The sequence below is a fragment of the Nerophis lumbriciformis genome, linkage group LG34 (genome assembly GCF_033978685.3).
Source record: "Nerophis lumbriciformis linkage group LG34, RoL_Nlum_v2.1, whole genome shotgun sequence".
Classification (NCBI taxonomy): Eukaryota; Metazoa; Chordata; class Actinopteri; order Syngnathiformes; family Syngnathidae; genus Nerophis; species Nerophis lumbriciformis.
In genome coordinates this window covers 183,321-205,388 of record NC_084581.2, presented here as the reverse complement: position 1 = coordinate 205,388, position 22,068 = coordinate 183,321, and the positions used below count along the sequence as shown (strand labels likewise).

The 22,068-nt window shown below is 39.2% G+C and overlaps 1 protein-coding gene across 1 annotated transcript in view; it reads left to right on the top strand.

Moving 5' to 3' along the window:
• Window positions 1-22,068, top strand: part of nkain2 (sodium/potassium transporting ATPase interacting 2) — a 180,352-nt gene that overhangs the window by 142,391 nt on the left and 15,893 nt on the right. The window contains exon 6 of the mRNA XM_061929673.1: window positions 11,875-11,935. Within this exon, the coding sequence (XP_061785657.1) occupies window positions 11,875-11,935 (61 nt within the window). The remainder of the gene's footprint in view (window positions 1-11,874; window positions 11,936-22,068) is intronic.

Here is a 22,068-nt window from a genome sequence, read left to right as displayed (position 1 = left end):
GGTCTCCATAGATGACGGCCTGACGCCGCCACCGTCGCTGCAGTTCACAGTGATACTTATAGCTTGGCTGAGCGCCAAGCCGCCACACAGCTGTACCACTGTCTGCACGTAATTGCTGTGCGGAAAAGCTGCCATGCCTCTCTCTCTCTCTCTCTTTCTCTCACACTCTCTCTGTCTCTGTCTCTACTCGATCCTGAAGGCTTCGCCGGACGGCTTAAATTGCTGGAAACGCTGTCAGAGATCCTAATATGGTCTGTTCTACGCGTGGACTTGCTAAAGGACCTGTGTTGTCGTTTGGTATGCTGGACTTCTGCTGTGCTTTTTTTTTCCCATCAAATTTGAGAAGTGAGGGCTGCTCAATGGAGAATTTGTGGAGCAAAAAGTCAAGCATTGTTTGGTCAAACTGAAGTGACTTCATGCACCATACAGTATGGAATGTCTAATAAAGTTATGCATTTATTTCAAGACAAATCTTTGTCATATTATTACTTCTTAGTAGAGATGTCCGATAATATCGGACTGCCGATATTATCGGCCGATAAATGCTTTAAAATGTAATATCGGAAATTATCGGTATCGGTTTCAATAAGTAAAATTTATGACTTTTTAAAACACCGCTGTACGGAGTGGTACACGGACATAGGGAGAAGTACAGTCACATAATATCTACGGCTTTTCACACATACAAGTGAATGCAACGCATACTTGGTCAACAGCCATACAGGTCACACTGAGGGTGGCCGTATAAACAACTTTAACACTGTTAAAAATGTGCGCCACACTGTGAACCCACACCAAACAAGAATGACACATTTCGGGAGAACATCCCCACCGTAACAACATAAACACAACAGAACAAATACCCAGAACCCCTTGCAGCACTAACTCTTCCGGGACGCTACAATATACACCCCCCCACTACCCCCACCCCCAACCCCGCCCATCTCAACCACCTCATGCTCTCTCAGGGAGAGCATGTCCCAAATTCCAAGCTGCTATTTTGAGGCATGTTAAAAAAAATAATGCACTTTGTGACTTAAATAACAAATATGGCAGTGCCATGTTAGCATTTTTTTCCATAACTTGAGTTGATTTATTTTGGAAAACCTTGTTACATTGTTTACTGCATCCAGCGGGGAATCACAACAAAATTAGGCATAATAATGTGTTAATTCCACGACTGTATATATCGGTATCGGTTGATATCGGAATCGGTAATTAAGAGTTGGACAATATCGGAATATCAGATATCGGCAAAAAAGCCATTATCGGACATCTCTAATCACGTGTATTCCTTCTGTTTCTTGCGCTAAGTTCCGCCTTAGTTTCCCTGTGTAGCTATCCCGTTAGCTGCCCGTGCTATAGGCATTCCCCGTGCACGCTCTCCTTGTGTTTTATTCGTTTTTGTATTTTTAAACAGTGGCCATGGGAGCAGAGATCGAGACATGCAGAGTGTGCATTACCACTGCCGTGAAAGGCGAGGTGTGGAAGTGTACAGAATACGTTTTTGACTGTGTTTCTCTGTTTCTGTACGCATGGGGCGTTCCACCTTTTTGAACTTAGGCGGCATTGAATGCACGGCCCAGCAACTCCCCTCCTTTCTGATTGGTCACTTTAAACGCCTGCTGTCTCCTGGTCAGAGCCAATTGGAGTGCACTTACCGGCGAACTGTTCGCAAACAGAGCCTGCACAAGCGCGCAGAGACTGGATTTTGGCACGGTTTTGACATCATACTTCAGTTTTGTCTCGTTAGCACTAACGCTAGTCATGATTTCAACTTGACAAATGCTTGTGTAGTTGCCCTTTGACAAAAATCTCAGTAAAACTAAAATAATGCTATTGTCATGTCTGTTGATCATGTTTTTCTTTAGTTATGTTCTGCTTGGTTTTTGGAGACTTTTTAGTTCCTGCTTTCACTCCCTTGCCTTGTCACCATGACTACTCATTAGTTTCACCTGTCTCACGTTTTGCACTCGCGCACCTGTCACTAATCATGTCGGTATTATTTAAGCTTTCAATTGCCAGGCAGTCTGTCTGGCGACATTACCTCCTTGACATCCATGCTATCTGATATCCTTACTACCGCTGTCATTTTCATGCCCTGCTTATTCCATCGTTTATGCTTCTTGCCATGCCACGTAAGTCTTTGTTCTGCTCGTGTCACAGTAAGTGTTTATTGGTTTCACATCCATAGTTTTTGCCCAAGTGCTAGTTTTGTGTTCTTAGCCAAGTTTGTACTTCTGCCTTGTGCGCGCCTTTTGTTCTTTTTTATAGTAATAATAAAATCCCGTATTTACCTCCAAGCCATGTCCGATCCAACTTTGCTTGCATCTCGGGAAAACAAACACCCCATAGTCGACGCCTTGACAGCTATTTGGTAACAGTAGAAGAGAAAGTCTAACACAAATACAAATAGACGGAGTAGATATTGAAAGGGTAAAAGAAACCCAATTTTTGGGTGTAATAATATATGATAAAATGAACTGGAAATCTCATGTAAAAAATATACAACATAAAGTAGCAAGAAACACATCAATAATGAATAAAGCTAAACATGTTCTAGACCATGGGTGTCAAACTCTGGCCGTGTAATTTCACTTGGCCCTTGAGGCAATATCAAATTATCACTAAAGCTGGCCCGCCGATCCTCCCGGGAGTCTTCCAAACACCAGCCAGCCAGCCAGCCAGCCCAACGAGTGCTGGCCCAGTCACATAACATGTGCGGCTTCTGCACGCACACACATTAGAATGCAACGCATACTTCATCAACAGTGATACAGGTTACACTGAGGGTAGCCGAATAAAAAACTTTAACACTATTGGAAATATACGCCACACTGTGAATCCACACCAAACCAGAACCCTTTGCAGCACTAACTCTTCCGGGACGCTTCAAGGTGTGTGGTAGCGGGGGTGTATTTTGTAGCGTCCCGGGAGAGTTAGTGCTGCAAAGGATTCTGGGTGTTTGTTCTGTTGTGTTTATGTTGTGTTACGGTGCAGATGTTGTCCCAAAATGTTTGTCATTCTTGTTTGGTGTGGATTCACAGTGTGGCGTGTATTTCTAACAGTGTTAAAGTTTTTTATACTGGCACCCTCAGTGTAACCTGTATCGCTGTTGATGAAGTATGCGTTGCATTTGCTCGTGTGTGCGTACAGAAGCCGCACATATCTTGTGACTGGGTCTGAACGATGTTAGAAAGGATGAAAAGCGGACGTGATGATAGCTCGTAGAGTACGTTAAAGGTTCATTTGTTCAACCTTGCCTCGCGGCTTTGTTCAGTTTTAAATTTTGGCCCACTCTGTATTTGGGTTTGACACCCCTGTTCTTGACCAAAAATCACTTCATATTCTTTACTGCTCACTAGTGTTACCATATCTGAGTTATTGTGTAGAAATATGTTGAAATAAATGTGCACTTCATTCATTAACGGTGTTACAAAAAAGATCAATTAGAATAATACATAATGTTGGATATAGAGAACATACAAACCCTTTATTTATTGAATCAAAAATATTGAAATTCAATGACTTGGTGCATTTGCAAACAGCTAAAATCATGTACAAAGCAAACTATAACCTGCTACCCAAGAATTATTCTCAACAAAAGAGGAGGAATATAACCTTGGAGGAAAATCTAATTAAAATTATTCTATGCTCGTACAACACTTAAAAATGTTAGCATATCTGTATGTGGAATTAAATTATGCAATGGATTAACCAAAGAAATCAAACAAAGCACCAATATGATTCAGTTTAAGAGACTGTTCAAACTACAAGTGTTCACTCAGTACACACAACAAGAATTATGATGAACATCTTGAAACATTTTTTTCTTTTTCTTTTTTCTTTTGAGATAAAGATTATTTATGTGTTTAATATTTGTTTACTTACTATGGTATATTATTTATTTATTATTTATGTATTCACTGTTCTGTTACAGAGAACAAGGAAATTGGATAAAATTGCTATGGCATGAAAAGATGTAGGATTAAATAAGCTCTACTTCTTCCTACTCCTTTCCGGGTTATATTGTATCGTATGCATGTTCGAAATAAACTGAAACTAAACTGAACTGAACTGAACGCTTCTACACCTCACCTTTCACGATAGTGGGAATGCTTGTGGAGCTTTCCTGCGTTTCTGGATCTCTCCTCCTGCGGTGAACAAATAATGAAATATATGAGGAACACAGTAATGTCATTTTGCTAGGGAAGCCTTAGAGGCACAAACATGTGGTCAGCCATGTTTGTTTTGGTCATGACATACTTGCATATGTCCAGATAAGTACGTAACATGCTATTGTGCACACAACGACGTCTCATTTGTGCACACGATGTCGTCAAGCCCCGAATTTGAATGTTGTTTGGGCCCGCAGGGGTTTGGTGCTTTGCTGAGTCAGCAGCGTAGGTTCTGCTCTCTGCAGCCTTATCACCCCTGAAAATGACTTTTGCTGCACATACAACTCTTGCTGCAATGCACATTAATATCCTGTTAATATTCCATCTTGCTGTTGCTGCATGCTAACATAATATCCTGTTGACACAGAAGAGGGGGTCGGGGTGTGCTTGTATTGTGAAGAAACAGAAAAGTAAAATATTGACAAGGAGCAGTAATATTACACTTTATCTTGCTTTATGCTAATCAACTGTTTCATATTTGCTTTTATCCTTCATCAGCAGATTTGGATAAAATAACACAGAGTCACATTTGTCATACATACACACATTTATATAAAAACACATTTAAACATTTGGAAAACATAAATATACAACTTGTTTACTTCCGATATAATACCAATATTGGTTTGATCCCATACAATATCAGCAGGGGTCGTACATACTTTTATTATTTCGTAATGTGGAACAATAGAAGTTTTGATTTGATCAAGTGAAATTAGTGAGAGAATAATGGTAGGTATGAAAAACACTAACCTATTATCAACCGTCTGGAATGGACTTGCGCTGTCTTTAAAGGGGAACTGCGCTTCTTTTGCAATGTTGCCTAACCCTTATGTTAAGTTCAAGTTAAAGTACCAATGATTGTCACACACACACTAGGTGTGGTGAAATTATTCTCTGTAAGAGAAGAACACATGTTTTTGTTTTGTTTATGCATTCCAAACTTTAAATAAATGTGATCAAAAGTCTGCTTACAATAGAGCCTACAGGAGTCGCGCAAATTTGCCTATAAAAGCCATTAAAAACGTCCAAACACCTCCATTAAGGTTTTATATACATGATGTAAGTATATATGTGTATGCATGATGTAAGTATATATACAAACCCCGTTTCCATATGAGTTGGGAAATTGTGTTAGATGTAAATATAAATGGAATACAATGATTTGCAAGTCCTTTTCAACCCATATTCAATTGAATGCACTACAAAGACAAGATATTTGATGTTCAAACTCATAAACTTTTTTTTTTTTTTTGCAAATAATAATTAACTTAGAATTTCATGGCTGCAACACGTGCCAAAGTAGTTGGGAAAGGGCATGTTCACCACTGTGTTACATCACCTTTTCATTTAACAACACTCAATAAACGTTTCCATATGAGTTGGGAAATTGTGTTAGATGTAAATATAAACGGAATACAATGATTTGCAAATCATTTTCAACCCATATTCAGTTGAATATGCTACAAAGACAACATACTTGATGTTCAAACTGATAAACATTTTTTTTTTGCAAATAATCATTCACTTTAGAATTTGATGCCAGCAACAGTGACAAAGAAGTTGGGAAAGGTGGCAATAAATAAATACATTTGAGGAATGCTCATCAAACACTTATTTGGAACATCCCACAGGTGAACAGGCAAATTGGGAACAGGTGGGTGCCATGATTGGGTATAAAAGTAGATTCCATGAAATGCTCAGTCATTCACAAACAAGGATGGGGTGAGGGTCACCGCTTTGTCAACAAATGCATAAGCAAATTGTTGAACAGTTTAAGAAAAACCTTTCTCAACCAGCTATTGCACGGAATTTAGGGATTTCACCATCTACAGTCCGTAATATCATCAAAGGGTTCAGAGAATCTGGAGAAATCACTGCACGTAAGCAGCTAAGCCCGTGACCTTCGATCCCTCAGGCTGTACTGCATCAACAAGCGACATCAGTGTGTAAAGGATATCACCACATGGGCTCAGGAACACTTCAGAAACCCACTGTCAGTAACTACAGTTGGTCGCTACATCTGTAAGTGCAAGTTAAAACTCTCCTATGCTAGGCGAAAACCGTTTATCAACAACACCCAGAAACGCCGTCGGCTTCGCTGGGCCTGAGCTCATCTAAGATGGACTGATACAAAGTGGAAAAGTGTTCTGTGGTCTGACGAGTCCACATTTCAAATTGTTTTTGGAAACTGTGGACGTCGTGTCCTCTGGACCAAAGAAGAAAAGAACCATCCGGATTGTTATAGGCGCAAAGTTGAAAAGCCAGCATCTGTGATGGTATGGGGGTGTATTAGTGCGCAAGACATGGGTAACTTACACATCTGTAAAGGCGCCATTAATGCTGAAAGGTACATACAGGTTTTGGAGCAACATATGTTGCCATCCAAGCAACGTTACCATGGACGCCCCTGCTTATTTCAGCAAGACAATGCCAAGCCATGTGTTACATCAACGTGGCTTCATAGTAAAAGAGTGCGGGTACTAGACTGGCCTGCCTGTAGTCCAGACCTGTCTCCCATTGAAAATGTGTGGCGCATTATGAAGCCTAAAATACCACAACGGAGACCCCCGGACTGTTGAACAACTTAAGCTGTACATCAAGCAAGAATGGGAAAGAATTCCACCTGAGAAGCTTAAAAAATATGTCTCCTCAGTTCCCAAACGTTTACTGAGTGTTGTTAAAAGGAAAGGTCATGTAACACAGTGGTGAACGTGCCCTTTCCCAACTACTTTGGCACGTGTTGCAGCCATGGAATTCTAAGTTAATTATTATTTGCAAAAAAAAAATAAAGTTTATGAGTTTGAACATCAAATATCTTGTCTTTGTAGTGCATTCAATTGAATATTGGTTGAAAAGGATTTGCAAATCATTGTATTCCCTTTATATTTACATCTAACACAATTTCCCAACTCCTATGGAAACGGGGTTTGTACAAATGAAAGTGAAGACTTAATGCACACAAGCGTTAGAATTTAAGGTTTGGTTTTGCTTTGGCACCTCTAACACAAAGTTTAGATGTAGGCAATGTTTTTTCAATTAATTATATTGAATATGTCTACCTTCACTATATGAACATGTTTAACCAACAAAATAAGACAGGAGGACACCTTTTAGAGAGGTCTAGAAGCCACCTTTAGGTTGGTTACCCAATAAGACACTAACTTAACAAAATGATGCTGCTTTTTCCTCCTGCTTCAGAAAGAAACAGTGGCCCCCGCCCCCTCAAATGATATAATCCCGGTAAAAGACAGGTCATCATCTGTGAAGATGACGACAATATTTAAACTCCTAATTGATTCCATCCCGTTTCCTGCTTGTAGACGTTGATAAGTGTGTTTAGAATCAGATGATGTCGTCTGTTTGCGCCTGATAATCATACTTTTTTTCCCACTGCCAACTTCCTCCGTGCCTTATCGTTAATCCCACACGTCCTTTTGCTGCTGATAAACTGTGCTGTCACCAACGTATCTCATTCACGCCATTACATTTGTTTATTTGGCGCTAATCAATGCTTCAACCCAGACGCTCTTTTGTGTGCTGGGTTAGCAAAATCATTCTTTGATGTTTATTTGATCCTCATTTAACTACTTTAACCAGCAAATAATAAACTTATTTACAGACTAAAACCAGCAAATAATACATTAATTTTACCACTAAAACCAGTAAATAATAAACTCATTTAAATACTAAAACCACTTATTAATAATAAAAATGTAACTACTCAAGCCAGTAAATCCTAAACGTATTTCAGTACTATAACCAGTAAATTGTATTTATTTCAAACATGTTTAATAACCGAAAAGGAGAGAGAAAAACAAAACAACAAAAAGAGTAATGAAAAGAAAATAATTATATTGTGATGTGTTTGTGTACAGTTACAATGTTGACGTCACATGTTTACACTTTCACATTCTAACATGTCTGAAAAGGACAAGGAAAAAGCAGAGTTGAAATAGAATAGATAGTTAAATTGCTGTATGGTCCACATAATTTACTGAATATGTGATAGAATGTCATTCATCAATAAGGTTCAAGATGTTTATCAGTATTCCTCTTCCTTGTAATTTGTAAACACTTTGAGTTTGAACAGTTTCTTAATAGTAGTAATTTAGCTCATAAAAACAGTAGTTTAGCTTGTAAAAGCAGTACCTTAGCTAGTAAAAGCAGTAATTTAACTAGGCGGTATAGCTCGGTTGGTAGAGTGGCCGTGCCAGCAACTTGAGGGTTCCAGGTTCGATCCCAGCTTCTGCCATCCTAGTTACTGCCTTTTGTGTACACTTTACCCACCTGCTCCCAGTGCCACCCACACTGGTTTAAATGTAACTTAGAGGCCTACTGAAAGCCACTACTACCGACCACGCAGTCTGATAGTTTATATATCAATGATGAAATCTTAACATTGCAACACATGCCAATACGGCCGGGTTAGCTTACTAAAGTGCAATTTTAAATTTTGCGCGGAATATCCTGCTGAAAACGTCTCGGTATGATGACGTCAGCGCGTGACGTCACTGATTGTAGAGGACATTTTGGGACAGCATGGTGGCCAGCTATTAAGTCGTCTGTTTTCATCGCAAAATTCCACAGTATTCTGGACATCTGTGTTGGTGAATCTTTTGCAATTTGTTCAATGAACAATGGAGACAGCAAAGAAGAAAGCTGTAGGTGGGAAGCGGTGTATTGCGGGCGGCTGCAGCAACACAAACACAGCCGGTGTTTCATTGTTTACATTCCCGAAAGATGACAGTCAAGCTTTAGCATTGGCCTGTGGAGAACTGGGACAACAGAGACTCTTACCAGGAGGACTTTGAGTTGGATGCGCAGACACGGTACCGTGAGTACGCATGCAGCTGCGGCTTCCAAACATTTGATCGCTTGCCCGTACGTGCGTGCCGCTATGTGCATGTCACGTACGTAACTTTGGGGACTTTTGGGGAAATATATGTGCTGTATGAACTTTGGGGAGGTGAACGGTACTCCTCCGTGGGATTGAGTGTGTTGTGCAGGTGTTTGAGTTGTATTGGCGGGTTATATGGACGGGAGGGGGGAGGTGTTTCTTATGCGGGATTAATTTGTGGCATATTAAATATAAGCCTGGTTGTGTTGTGGCTAATAGAGTATATATATGTCTTGTGTTTATTTACTCTTTTAGTCATTCCCAGCTGAATATCAGGTCCCACCCGCCTCTCACAGCATCTTCCCTATCTGAATCGCTCCCACTGCCCTCTAGTCCTTCACTCTCACTTTCCTCATCCACAAATCTTTCATCCTCACTCAAATTAATGGGGAAATTGTCGCTTTCTCGGTCCGAATCGTTCTCGCTGTTGGTGGCCATGATTGTAAACAATGTGCAGATGTGAGGAGCTCCACAACCTGTGACGTCACGCGCATATCGTCTGCTACTTCCGGTACAGGCAAGGCTTTTTTTATCAGCGACCAAAAGTTGCAAACTTTATCGTCGATGTTCTCTACTAAATCCTTTCAGCAAAAATATGGCAATATCGCGAAATGATCAAGTATGACACATAGAATGGACCTGCTATCCCCGTTTAATAAGAAAATCGCATTTCAGTAGGCCTTTAGATATTGGGTTTCACTATGTAAAGCGCTTTGAGTCACTAGAGAAAAGCGCTATATAAATATAATTCACTTCACTTCACTAATTTAGCTAGGAAAAGCAGTAAATAACTACTGAAAGCAGTAATTTAACTAGGAAAAGCAGTAATTTAACTAGTAAAAGCAGTAATTTAGCTAGGGAAAGCAGTAAATAACTACTGAAAGCAGTAATTTAACTAGTAAAAGTAGTAATTTAACTAGTAAAAGCAGTATTTTAACTAGTAAAAGCAGTAATTTAACTAGTAAAAGCAGTAAATTAGCTAGTAAAAGCAGTAAATAATGATGAAAAATGATTATAAGACAAAGTGAAATAGAAATGGTTTAGCTCGAATAAGACTCTGATTGGTTGCAAACGTAAAATGTTATTAGACAAAGCAAACAAAAGACTATTAAGACTATAATATTCTTGTTTATTCAACAAATATGAAATTAGCACAGCAGAGTCTTTACATGTCGCTGTTCTTTCTCTTTTCTTGATCTGTAAGTAAGAAGCAGAAGGAAGCTTAAATTAGTGTTTCCTATTGTGTGGATTCGTCTTCACAGTTCAGTTTACTTTAGGTGCGGTAAAGAAACAAAATCCAAAACATAAAATTACTTAACTTTTGTGTGAACTGCTTTAATAATGTGTAAACTGAATCAAACATTGAAACAAATACTAACATTAAAATAAGAATGGTGAACAATTTGATAGATTGTGTTCAATAAAACTGCTAAAACAATTTAGCGTAATTCAATATATGCTCAACTATTCTAAACCAAACATCTTGTGTTTAGCTGACAAATCAAATCAGTGTAGTACTGTATCTAATAATTACTTATTTTATGATTATAATATACAAAAACATATTGTGAATATACATTTACTGTTACACCCCAAATATTACTGCTTTTTGGCTCAATTTGAAGGTCAGGGGCATTCATTTATTTAGTTATTTATTCATTTACCTGGTTAGTTAGAGTTTGGATTAGTGATTGAGTTAGTTTGTTAAAGTTAGGGTTAGTGTTAGTCAGAGCTGGGGTAAGTTGTGGTTGGTTTGTCTTATGTCATATTGTGTTGTTTTAGTTATGGTTACAGGTAGTTAGTATTGTGAGCTGTGAGCAAGGGTTAGTTATTGTTGGGGCTAATTAGGTGTAGTTAGAGGTGGGGTTAGTTCATGTTTGTTAGGGTTAGTTAGTGTTATTTAGTATTAGGGTTAGTTAGTGACGGTGTTATGGTATGTTTTGGGGCAGGTAATTGTTAGAGGTATGATAGACCAGTATGTTAGTATTAGGGTTAGGGTTAGTTTTAGTTAAGTTAAAGTTAAAGTACCACTGATAGTTGGAATTGGGATTTATATCACCAAAGTGATTCCCGAGCGCGGCCACCGCTGCTGCTCACTGCTCCCCTCACCTTCCAGGGGGTGGAACAAGGGGATGGGTCAAATGCAGAGGATGATTTCACCACACCTAGTGTGTGTGTGGTTGTGTTAGTTAGTTTTACTTAATGCTAGTTTGTAAGCAAAGTAATTATTGCTGATGCAGTAAAATCACTAATTTAGTTGTCTGTGCATATTAGTTGGAGGCGAGCAAGATGGCGACAGAGGCGCGGAAGGAGTGAGGAACATATTTCCAAATAAATGAGGTGTAGACCTTGAGATAAACGAACATCAATGAATACCAAAACAAGGTCGTAACTAAAGCCTCATTGCAGAAACAGACTGTAAGCCTTTTCGGTGTTACACTTGAATTCTTCTGCCAACGTCTTCTATCTGCCCTCCTTTTTTGAGGTCTTAAAAGGCCGACCTTTTATCGACCACCCTTTCCTGCATCTCTGCCCTAATCGGCAACCTCCTCCTGGTTGCCAAGGAGCAGCCAATGAGAAGGAGAGATTAGAGAGCAAAGGTGTTCTAGTCTCGGCGTCCAAACAAGAACGTTGGTAGCTAAGGAGACCACATGAGTGCTTTTTGTGAAAAAGCAATAAAAAAAAAAACATTTTGTGTAACACTAACTCAACAAAGCTTTGGTGCGCGTCGTTAACACAATATGCTCTTCTTTCCACAACAACTTCTCACTAATGTCTGCTTCCTGTCTCCTCCAGTTGGTGGGGTTCATCTATGCCTGCTACGTGGTCAAGATCATCTCGGAGGAAGAGGACAGCTGTGAGTGCACGCACACACACACACACACACACACACACACACACACAATAGACACATTCATTGTATTTGTTACCTTCTTGAGACCCCCGAAAAATGCCTACCTCTCTAGGACCACCCTTTCCAGATATATAAAGATTTGTATTTACAACAATAATAATATATACTGTACATACTATGCAAATATAAAAAAGCTTGTTGTGAAAAAATAGTTGGAATTTCACAAGAAAAAGGTCACAGTTCCACAACAAAAACGTAGAATTTTGGCAGTATTATAATAAAAGTCGTAATTTTAAAAGTTAAAAAAGTTAAAGTACCAATGATTGTCACACACACACTCGGTACTCAACGCAAGTCAAAATTTTACAATAAAAACTGAAAATTTCTGCAATATTATGATAAAAGTTGGAATTTTACTCAATAACAGTCGCAATTTTGTAAGAAAAGCTTAACATTTAGGCAATTTTATGAAAAGAGTCGTAATTTTACTCGACAAAAGTCACAATTTTATAAGAAAACTTTAAAAAATTAGCAATATTATAATAATAATCTGAATTTTTACTTGGCAAAATTATGACAAAAGTCATAATTTTACTCAAAAAATTTCACTATTTTACAAGAACAAAAAAAAAAATGGCAATATTGTGATAAAAGTCGGAATTTTATATGACAAATGTCACCATTTTGCATTCAAAAGTAATAATTTTACATAAAAAAGTAATAATTTTATGAGAAATGATTGCAATATTACAGACGCAGAAAGAATATGAGAAATTGTTCCCAATTTTATAAGAAAAAAAGTCGACACATTGTTAGAAAGACTGCTTTTAGTTAATTTATTTTATTTTTTATTTTTTTGTTTGTAATTGGTTTTTAATCTTCATTATTTACTTCAAGTTATTACAGTATGTCTTTATATACATATTTACTTTATGTATTAATAATAGCCAAAAGGGGCTCATTTCAATTTCTTACACACACTTGTTATTACATATGTTGACCAGAGGGGGAGCACTTCAAATGTTTACACACACTTGTTATTTCATATGTTGACTGGAGGGGGAGCACTTTAAAAACCGACACACAGTCAATTTGAAAAAGCCCTCCTTTTTGGGACCACCCTAATTTTGATAGATTTCACCACCAGATGCAATGGTTTTCCGTATTGGGACCATGATTTATGTCCTAACTTGTTCACCAGTCCTCATATGGAAGGTACTTTTCCTTGTTGATGTCTCAAGAAAGGTAGAAATACAAGATTATACATACATACACACACACACACAGATCAGAACCCAGACATAAAGATTTTTTTACACATACACAATTACGAACACAGACACACAGATCGGAACAAGGATGGGCAGATTTTTTACACATACACACACACATTCTTGTATTTGTTACCTTCTTGAGACCTCCGAAAAATGCCTACCTCTTTAGGACCACCCTTTCTAGACATCATAGGGGAAAATGAAAGACATCCCTGAACTTGGAAAACAATCTATCTAAATGATATCACCTCAGATTTAAGATACACCGACATTCTCTATCAGATGCAAAGGTTTTCCGTATTGGGACAATGATTTCGGTCCTAACTTGTTCACCGGTCCTCACATGTAAAGTACTTTTCCTTGTTGGTGTCTCAAGAAGGGTACAAATACAAGAACACCTGCACATTTTGTCAAAACAAGGTTTTGTATTAAAAATGCTTAGTAAGACATGCTAGCATACAAGTCATACACATATCAATATGATCATTATCTATTGATTATAAAACATTGATATCTTTATGACAAGTATGCTAGAATGTCTGGCTGGGGGATCTTAACCACAGCCACCAACAAGGTGTCCTGCTAGTTTGACATGATGTCATTGGAGTACAGTATGTAATGAAACAAAAGGAATGTCAGCTGTTTTACATATTACATTATTAATCACACTCTCTAAAAGGATGTGTGTGTTACAACATGTGTTTAATCCATGGATGTGTGGCGCTTTTCCTCCTTATCGTCGCTTCATCCTGCCTTGCTTTTGCTCTTCATCGACTTCGGAGCAAAGGCACTGCATAAAATCAAGCATGAAGTCAGAGATGAAGCCATTTTTACTGGCACTCGCAGTCAATTCAAAAGGAATCTCATCGCCTCCGCATTTTGCAGCCAGGCTCATTCATTTGCGAGGGGACGTGTATGTTTCCGTGTGTGCGTGCGCGCATATGTGTGTGTGTGTGTGTGTGCGCGCGTGCGTGTGTGTGTGTGTGTGTGTGTGTGTGTGTGTGTGTGTGTAAAGAAGATGCCGTTTAATGCTGCCGCCAAGCTACTCCAGTCCACATCCTGAAAAGGAATGATGTTGTTTATGATTAATCAGGCATTTTGACTGTCTGAATGAAGTGTTAGGTGGAATACGTGAAGTATGTGATGAGTCGTGCTTGAAACAGTCTATGTACATGTGTGTGTGTGTGTGTGTGTGTGTGTGTGTGTCAGCTCCAAAGTCAATGCACCATCATCACCCCAGGCAGTGAGTTTAGCTAAAGCGTAGTTTAGATCAATAAGCGTCCTGCTCAGCAATAAATGCTGCATGACAGCCAATAAAGAAGACATCCATATTCACACGTGATACATCACAGTGTCCTCATTCAACTTATGATCGATCTTAGGTTTAAGCTCAGGACATGTCTTTTTTTCCAGTCGGAGTATTGTACATTCAAATGTTGTGTTTGTGTTTATTTGCAGAGCATAGGATTAGCCAGCATTACAGTAAGACACTTATTATTATTATCAAACAGCGTCTTATCCCCACGGAAGCCTCTCAGTATTTTCTGTTGAAATCTTCACCAATTAATTTTGTGTTCATGGGCTGTAAAAGCCACAATGATAAAAAAAAAAAAATACTTACAGTAAGAAAGTACGGGCCGAGGAACTTCCAATTGAGCATGGTCAGTGAAAGGCGTGCTTAGTGGGGGCTCTGTGGAAATGTGACCTCTTTAATAATTTGACACTTTTACTAATTCCTTCCGTCAACTCTACCATACTTTTTGCTCACCTGTCGTGTGTACTTTCTTTTTTGTGGATTGCGCCTGCGAATTCTATGATGTCTGACCGAGGGAAATCCGACAAGCCAGGCCGCTCCAGGCCTCGTGCGTCTCCACATCCGGATACCATGAAGGAGTCGGTCCTAGACTCGGCCCCCTGTGATTGGATAAGTCAGAAGATGGAAGAAATGCGAGCCGACATCCTCGACAATCTTAAATCCGTTATCAGAGGAGAAATAGCGGTTGTTTTGGAACCATTCGAGAGTATTCTCTCATCCTATGGCGGAGCCATCACTGGCCTGGAGTTCATGCTAACGTTAATGCTAGCGAGCTCCGCACTGACATCAATAAGCTGACTGTCACAGTTAATCTCCTCTCTAAAAAAATGCGATGATCTGGAGGGCCGTTCGAGGTGCAATAATATCTGAGTGGTGGGCCTTCCTGAAGGATGTGAGGTTCACTGCTTAATTGTTTCAAGAGAATGATGACAAGTCCATGCTGGACCGTGCCCACTGGACACTCTGTACCGGGTCTAAGGACAGGGAACTTTTTCAGTCTGCATTGTTCGATTTAATTTATTTCAGGTTCAGAACCAGATACTGTGAACGGCGGGAGAGGTTTCTTTGCTATCTTATATGGCAGGGGTGTCCAAACTGTCCAATGGCACTCCACCAGCGTCTTCAATGTGGCCCACCAGACGGCTTGAGTTCAACTACCGTGGCCAGAGTTCACATGACCGCAGTTCATCTTGCGGTATGATAGCTTATTTGGCGCGATCTTGTGGACAACGTGATTGACACAGGCCAGTGACCTTGGAGTGTACTATTTAGTGACCATATGCACCACAATTACTTATATGACCCAATCCACACAACCTTCCCTAGTCATGACGCAAAATAAAAATTATACCAGCACAAAAAATCAACAAACATGGTCACATGTAACACAACCTGCTCACTTAACTTTGTGGATATTATAAAAAACAGTAAACCACCATAACAAAATCTAAATTATACACATTTGTCTCCATTGCAAAGCATGATGGGGGGAAAATGCAAAAAAAAACTCTGTGCACACATATCCATGTTTGCCGCATTTTAGCTGCTTGATATTTCTGATTGATTGATGACAGAACTTTAAAGGAGCCATTGGTAATAATTTCATGTCAAGTCATTAAATGGCCCAGATATGTCAAAAGGCATTAATAAATCATGTTCTTTTCAAATACCTTTATAACTGATAACAGTAGTTCAGCCGGGATATGCTAATTTCAAAAATAGATTTACAGCCCCGAAATCGTGTTATCTTTTTCATTTCGATGTCCCGCCCTCTACCTGTTGACCAATTACAAAGTGTGTGAGTGTGTCACATCCAGGTTGCCAGTTACGCACCGCCCTCTTCGTTGAGCTACTGCCACTGGTAAAGTTACTAAACATGTCAGACCTTAATAAATCTAAAAGGCGTCGTTACAATTCTCAAGTTATTATTGACAAAGCCAGGAACAAAATGAGGATTTGCATCGGGGATGCCTTTGAAAAATGGAGACGATTGAAGGCGGAGAATATTAACTTGCTCATTTCCTTCTTGATTGGTAAGTCAGGCATTTACGTTTTCTTATTACTTGTAGTAAATGGAAATGGACATATCGTATCAAACTATATTGTCCAATACAGTCTATGATCTTGTCTAACAAAGCTGGTATGTTCGTGCAACGAATGCTTAGTTTGAAAGTGCTTCTCTCCTAGTGTAATGCTTACGATGCTAGCCCGGTCAATGACACATCGACATATAGGCTATTGGGGGAAATATATGCCCGTTAGCCTGCATGTCGATGTGTATTCAAACTGACAGGGCAAAGTGTATTTTCAACAAATAAAACCTATGTGGCTATGGGTAGTGTCAGTGCCTACAAAGTTTTATTTCGTTCTCAATATGCTGATACGCTGAGGAAATGGGTTCCAACATTAGCATGGCTGTCATCATGGCAATGTGAAACGTATGGAGACAGCCAAATCACATGACAAAATAATTCCTCATTCGTGTAGCCTATAGGCATACCTTGGTAAAATGTTTCCTCTTTAGTTTTGGGCGTACATTAGGCTGCTAAGCATTCTCTACTTATTTTCACCAGTATAACCATTGCTAGTGTTGGTTGTAGTTTGTTTAGTCTTTGTTTTCTGATAGTACTGACAATAACCATATCATTGCCATTTGTTGTGATATTGTACACAGGCATGATGTATTTCTTCCTGAAAATAGCCTAATTTCTGTGTAAAATGTGTTGGTTAGAGATTTGTTATTGACAAAACGCTTGTCTGGTCAGCTATTATGGTCCCTGCCCCTCAACCCCTAGTAAGAGGCAGTGGAAGTTTGAAGTTCCTTGGAGTCGCCCTGTAGATCGAGCTGGATTCGGCTGCGTATCTGACAACCTCAATCAGAGAGAGGGGGAGGGAACTACAGAATTTTGTGTGGAAATGATGACTTTGTGGATTTTGTTACGCGTCAAATAGATTTGTTTTGTTCTCTTGAACAAGCTCCTGGGATGTCGGCCTCTGTACTCTGGGAGGCGCTGAAGGCATACATTAGGTGCGAGATAATATTGTATGAAAGTTATGAGAAAAAACTCAGGAAGAATAAATTGACTAGTTTGACACAACGCATATCTCTCTTAGATAACTTGTATTCCACCTCTTAAAACCCAGGCACTTATAAGGAAAGGCTCTCTCTACAGGCAGAACTTGATGTCCTTGCGACTGTCTGTGCTACTGAACAAATACTTTGTTCAGTTTTATGAACTTGGCGAAAAAGCTGGTAAACTATTAGCTCATCAACGGCACAAGATATTAGCATCCCATTGTATTCCACGGAATCCGATTCAGGTATAGTGATGATCTTGAGATCAATAATGTATTTAGTAATTTTTATGCATCCCTCTACTCATTTTCTCATTGTTCTACCCTTGAGTTTAATAATTTTTGCCAATCTGGACATTTCCTTGGTTGATCAGTCTGCTCCGGTAGAGTTAGAGAGACAAATTACTGCTGCATAATTAAATGTTGCAGCGTTATCACTACAAAATGGAAAATCCCTCTGAACAGATCGCTATCCTCACACATTTTAAAAAAAAATATTGGCATAATCTAGCCCCCCTATTATTAGACATGTACAATGAATCGTTTGAATCTGTTCACCTCCCGCAAACGCTCAACCAAGCTTCAATTTCTCTCCTCTTGAAAAAAGGAAAGGACCCTTTGTCCTTTACTTCGTATTGCCCAATTAGTCTGTGAAATGTGGACTTTAAATTATTTTCCAAACTGCTGGCTTCATGTCTGGATACTATTCTTCTTTCTATTATTAATGCGGATCAAACTAGGTACTCCTTTTCTAATCTTCGACTTCTTTTCAAAACATTGTATAATATGCCTGCTCTTAGCATTAAAGAAGCAGTGATATATATGGATGCTGAAAAGGCATTTGACCAAGTGGAGTGGAATTATCTATTTTATGTCTTGGAGAGATTTGGCTTTGGCAATAGATTTATTTCATGGATTAAGCTCCAATTATCATCTCCTGAAGCCTCGGTCAGGACAAATAATATTAAATCTGAATATTTTCGCCTTTACCGTTCCACACGGCAGGGCAGCCCCCTGAGCCCATTGCTTTTTGCTCTTGTAATTGAGCCTCTCTCAATAGCGCTTTGTACAAACCTGCTTATTATGGTGATATGTAGACACAATGTGCAGGTGAAAGTCTCTCTCTATGCAGATGACATTCTACATGTCTCGGACATCTCCGCCTCGTTCCTGCCTGCCTTAAGTACTCTCTAAACTGTTGTACATATGTCTGGCTACAAATTGAACTTGGGTAAAAGTCAAATATTTACTATAAATTCTGCTGCTAAGAAATATCCTCTGCACAATTTTCTCTTTAAAATTGCCTCACAAAGTATTTCATATTTGGGCATCCAGGTCACATATACACTCGCAGAGCTTTATAAAGCCAACTTTGTTCCACTATTGTCCAGAATCAAGGGAGATTTTCATCACTGGTTCTTAATTAATTTATTTACAGTGGCCCAACTTTGTTGAACTGAATGTACTTCCGTGATTCTCATATTTGTTCCAGTGTATACCATTTTTTCTCCCTCACTCCTTCTTTCGTAAATTAGATTGTCAGATTTTAAATTTCATTTGAAATAAAAAGACACACAGGTTATGTAAACAATATTTACAGAAACCTAAATCATTAGGAGGATTAGCACTACCGGTACTTATGTTTTACTTCTGGGCCACCAACATTACAATTCTTAAATATAGGCTGCAATATGAAGCATTTGATCCTCCTCCGTTATGGAAGCTAACTCAACTAAACCAGTATCGTTTAGGGCTCTGGTTCACTCTCCTTTCCATTCTTCTACTTCCGCTTTTACGAAAAATCCAATTGTAAAATCCTCATTCAGAGTTTAGGTTCATTTTAAGCGCTATTTTGACTTACAGACTATTTCTAGTCTTGCACCCATCACTGCTAATCACGCTTTCCCTCCATCTCTTGTCGATAGTGCATTTTTAAGATGGTCAAGTCTGGGGATCAACAGCAATAAAGATTCATACATTGACAACATTTTAGCCTCTTTCCAGCAACTTTAGGATTAATTGTCACTCCCTAATCAACACTTTTGTTTAGATATCTACAGAGCTGAAGTTTTGTTCGTAATGCTTTTCCCAGGTATCCAAACTTACCAAGGTTTTAGGTTTTAGATGCTTTTTTGACACCACTTCCGACTTTAAAAGGATAATTTAAATGTATTTACAATCACATTTTTCATTCACGCCCTGAATCTCTGAATTCAATTAAGTCACTTTAGCAGGGTGACTTAGGAGTGACCCTATCTGAGGAGGGCTGGTCAGAGATTTTAAGTAGAGTTCATAAGTCTTCTATTTGTGTTAGACACAGCCGTATTCAATGCAAGCTAATACATCGTGCTTATTATTAAAAAAAAAAAATTGGCATTTCGTGTATTCTCCCATCGACCTACTATAAGTACTTTTGCTTCTATGTGTGTCTGAGGCTGGAATAAATCCAGCGCCAAATCTATTCTGATCGCTACAATAGGAGATGCCTGGAAACATCTATTTAGATGAAAATAAAAGGACCATAATGCCAATGTATTCATTTTCAAATATCAAAATGCACATCATTGTGTCATGAGTGCAACCACCGTGGAAGTGGACACGTGTACATCAACTGTGTTTAAACATCCTGGTACTAACAGACGTTCAATGCATCTGGACCATGATCTCTGAACTATGTTACCATTTAATTGACTGCACTGATTTTTTGACAGTTAACTGTCACGCTCCCCCGGGCAAGCACACAAACACACAAAAACTTGTCTTTGCAAGCCCCTCTAATGCATCTCGGCTTCACAAACATTTGTACCAAACAAAATGACATCACAAATAGCATCAAGGTGATTATAATATTAATAATAATACATTTATTTCATAAAGCGCCTTTTAAGGCACTCAAGGTCGCCGTACATCACATAAAAGCAGCATAAAATATTAAAATTGAAGACAGCAACATTTAAAAACAGAGATTTGCGTCAAGCATAGGCCTGCCTACACAGGTGGGTTTTGAGGTTAGTTATTAAAAAAAATAGAGTCCATGTTCCTGATGGTGGGCGGTGAGGGTTGCAGAGCGGATGAAGGTTCTTAACCCCATGTTAGACAGGCTGGCTTAGGGGACTGTCAGGTTGATGAAGGACGAAGACCTGAGGGATCGGGTAAAATGTTGATGTGTAGGAGGTCAGACATGTAGCAGGGCGAGGCTATGGATAGCCTTGAATGTATGGAGGAGGATCTTGTAGTTGATGCAGTGTTTGATTGGAAGCCAGTGGAGTTGGTGAAGAACGGGGGTGATGTGACTGATGACAGGAGTTCTGGTGATTTTACACGCAGTTGGAGTTTATGAGGGAGTTTGTGGGAGAGACCAAAAAGTAGGGTGTTGCAAAAATCCAGAAGGTAAGAGACAAGAGAATGAACCAGGATTGCAACACTGTTGGGAGTGAATGAACGGCGAAAGCGGTTGATGCTGTGGAGGTGGAAATAGGCGGATTGAATGGGGTTCTTGATGTGGGTATGAAATAACAGAGTACTGTCGAGGACGACACAGAGACTCTTATCATGGGACGATGGGGAGACCATTGAGTTGTTTGTGGTGATTGTGAAACTGGAGTGCTTGGAGAGTTTGGACTTAGAGCCAATGAGAACTACCTGAGTTTTATTGCTGTTGATTTGAAGAAAATTACTAGTGAACCAGGATTACATTTTCTGTAGAAAGGCACAAAGAGAGGAGGGAAGAAATGTGGAAGAGGGTTTGGAGGAAACGTAGAGTGTCGTCTGCGTAACAGTGAACATTTATGTTATGTTTACGGAAAAATCTGACCAAGTGGGAGAAGGTATATGGGTATACCCCAGTGCCGAGGACAGAGCCCTGGGGTACACCAGTATAAAAGGGGGATGAATGGGATGAGAATGATTTTAATTGTATGAACTGAGTACGACCAGAAAGATAAGAGTGGAACCAGGTTAGGGGTGTGTCAGATATACCAATGAAGGCTTGTCAGTCAAGTAGGGTGGAATGACATATGGTATCAAATGCGGCGCTCAGGTCAAGGAGGATGAGGTTTGATAGAAGTCCTGAGTCAGCTGCCAACAGAAGGTAGTTTGTGACTTTTAACAAGAGCTGTTTCTGTGCTGTGGTGGGGACAAAAACCAGACTGGAACTGTTAATACAGGTTATTGCTGGAGAGATGGGTATGAATCTGTAAAGCTACTTTTTTTCCAGGACTTACATTTTTTAAGATATTGGGTCTGAACTAGGTTTATTCAGGATTGGTGTCAGAGTAGCGGTTTTAAAAGATTGCGGGACCGAACCAGAGGTGAAGGAGTAATGGATTATTGCAGTTATCAGGGGGATGATAGAGGGTAGGAATGTTTTGACCATGTGTACATGTACATATACAAGTACATATGCATACATACACTCATGCACATAATCACGTTTCATCAAACATATATTAACGTTTTTACTCTAGGAGAAA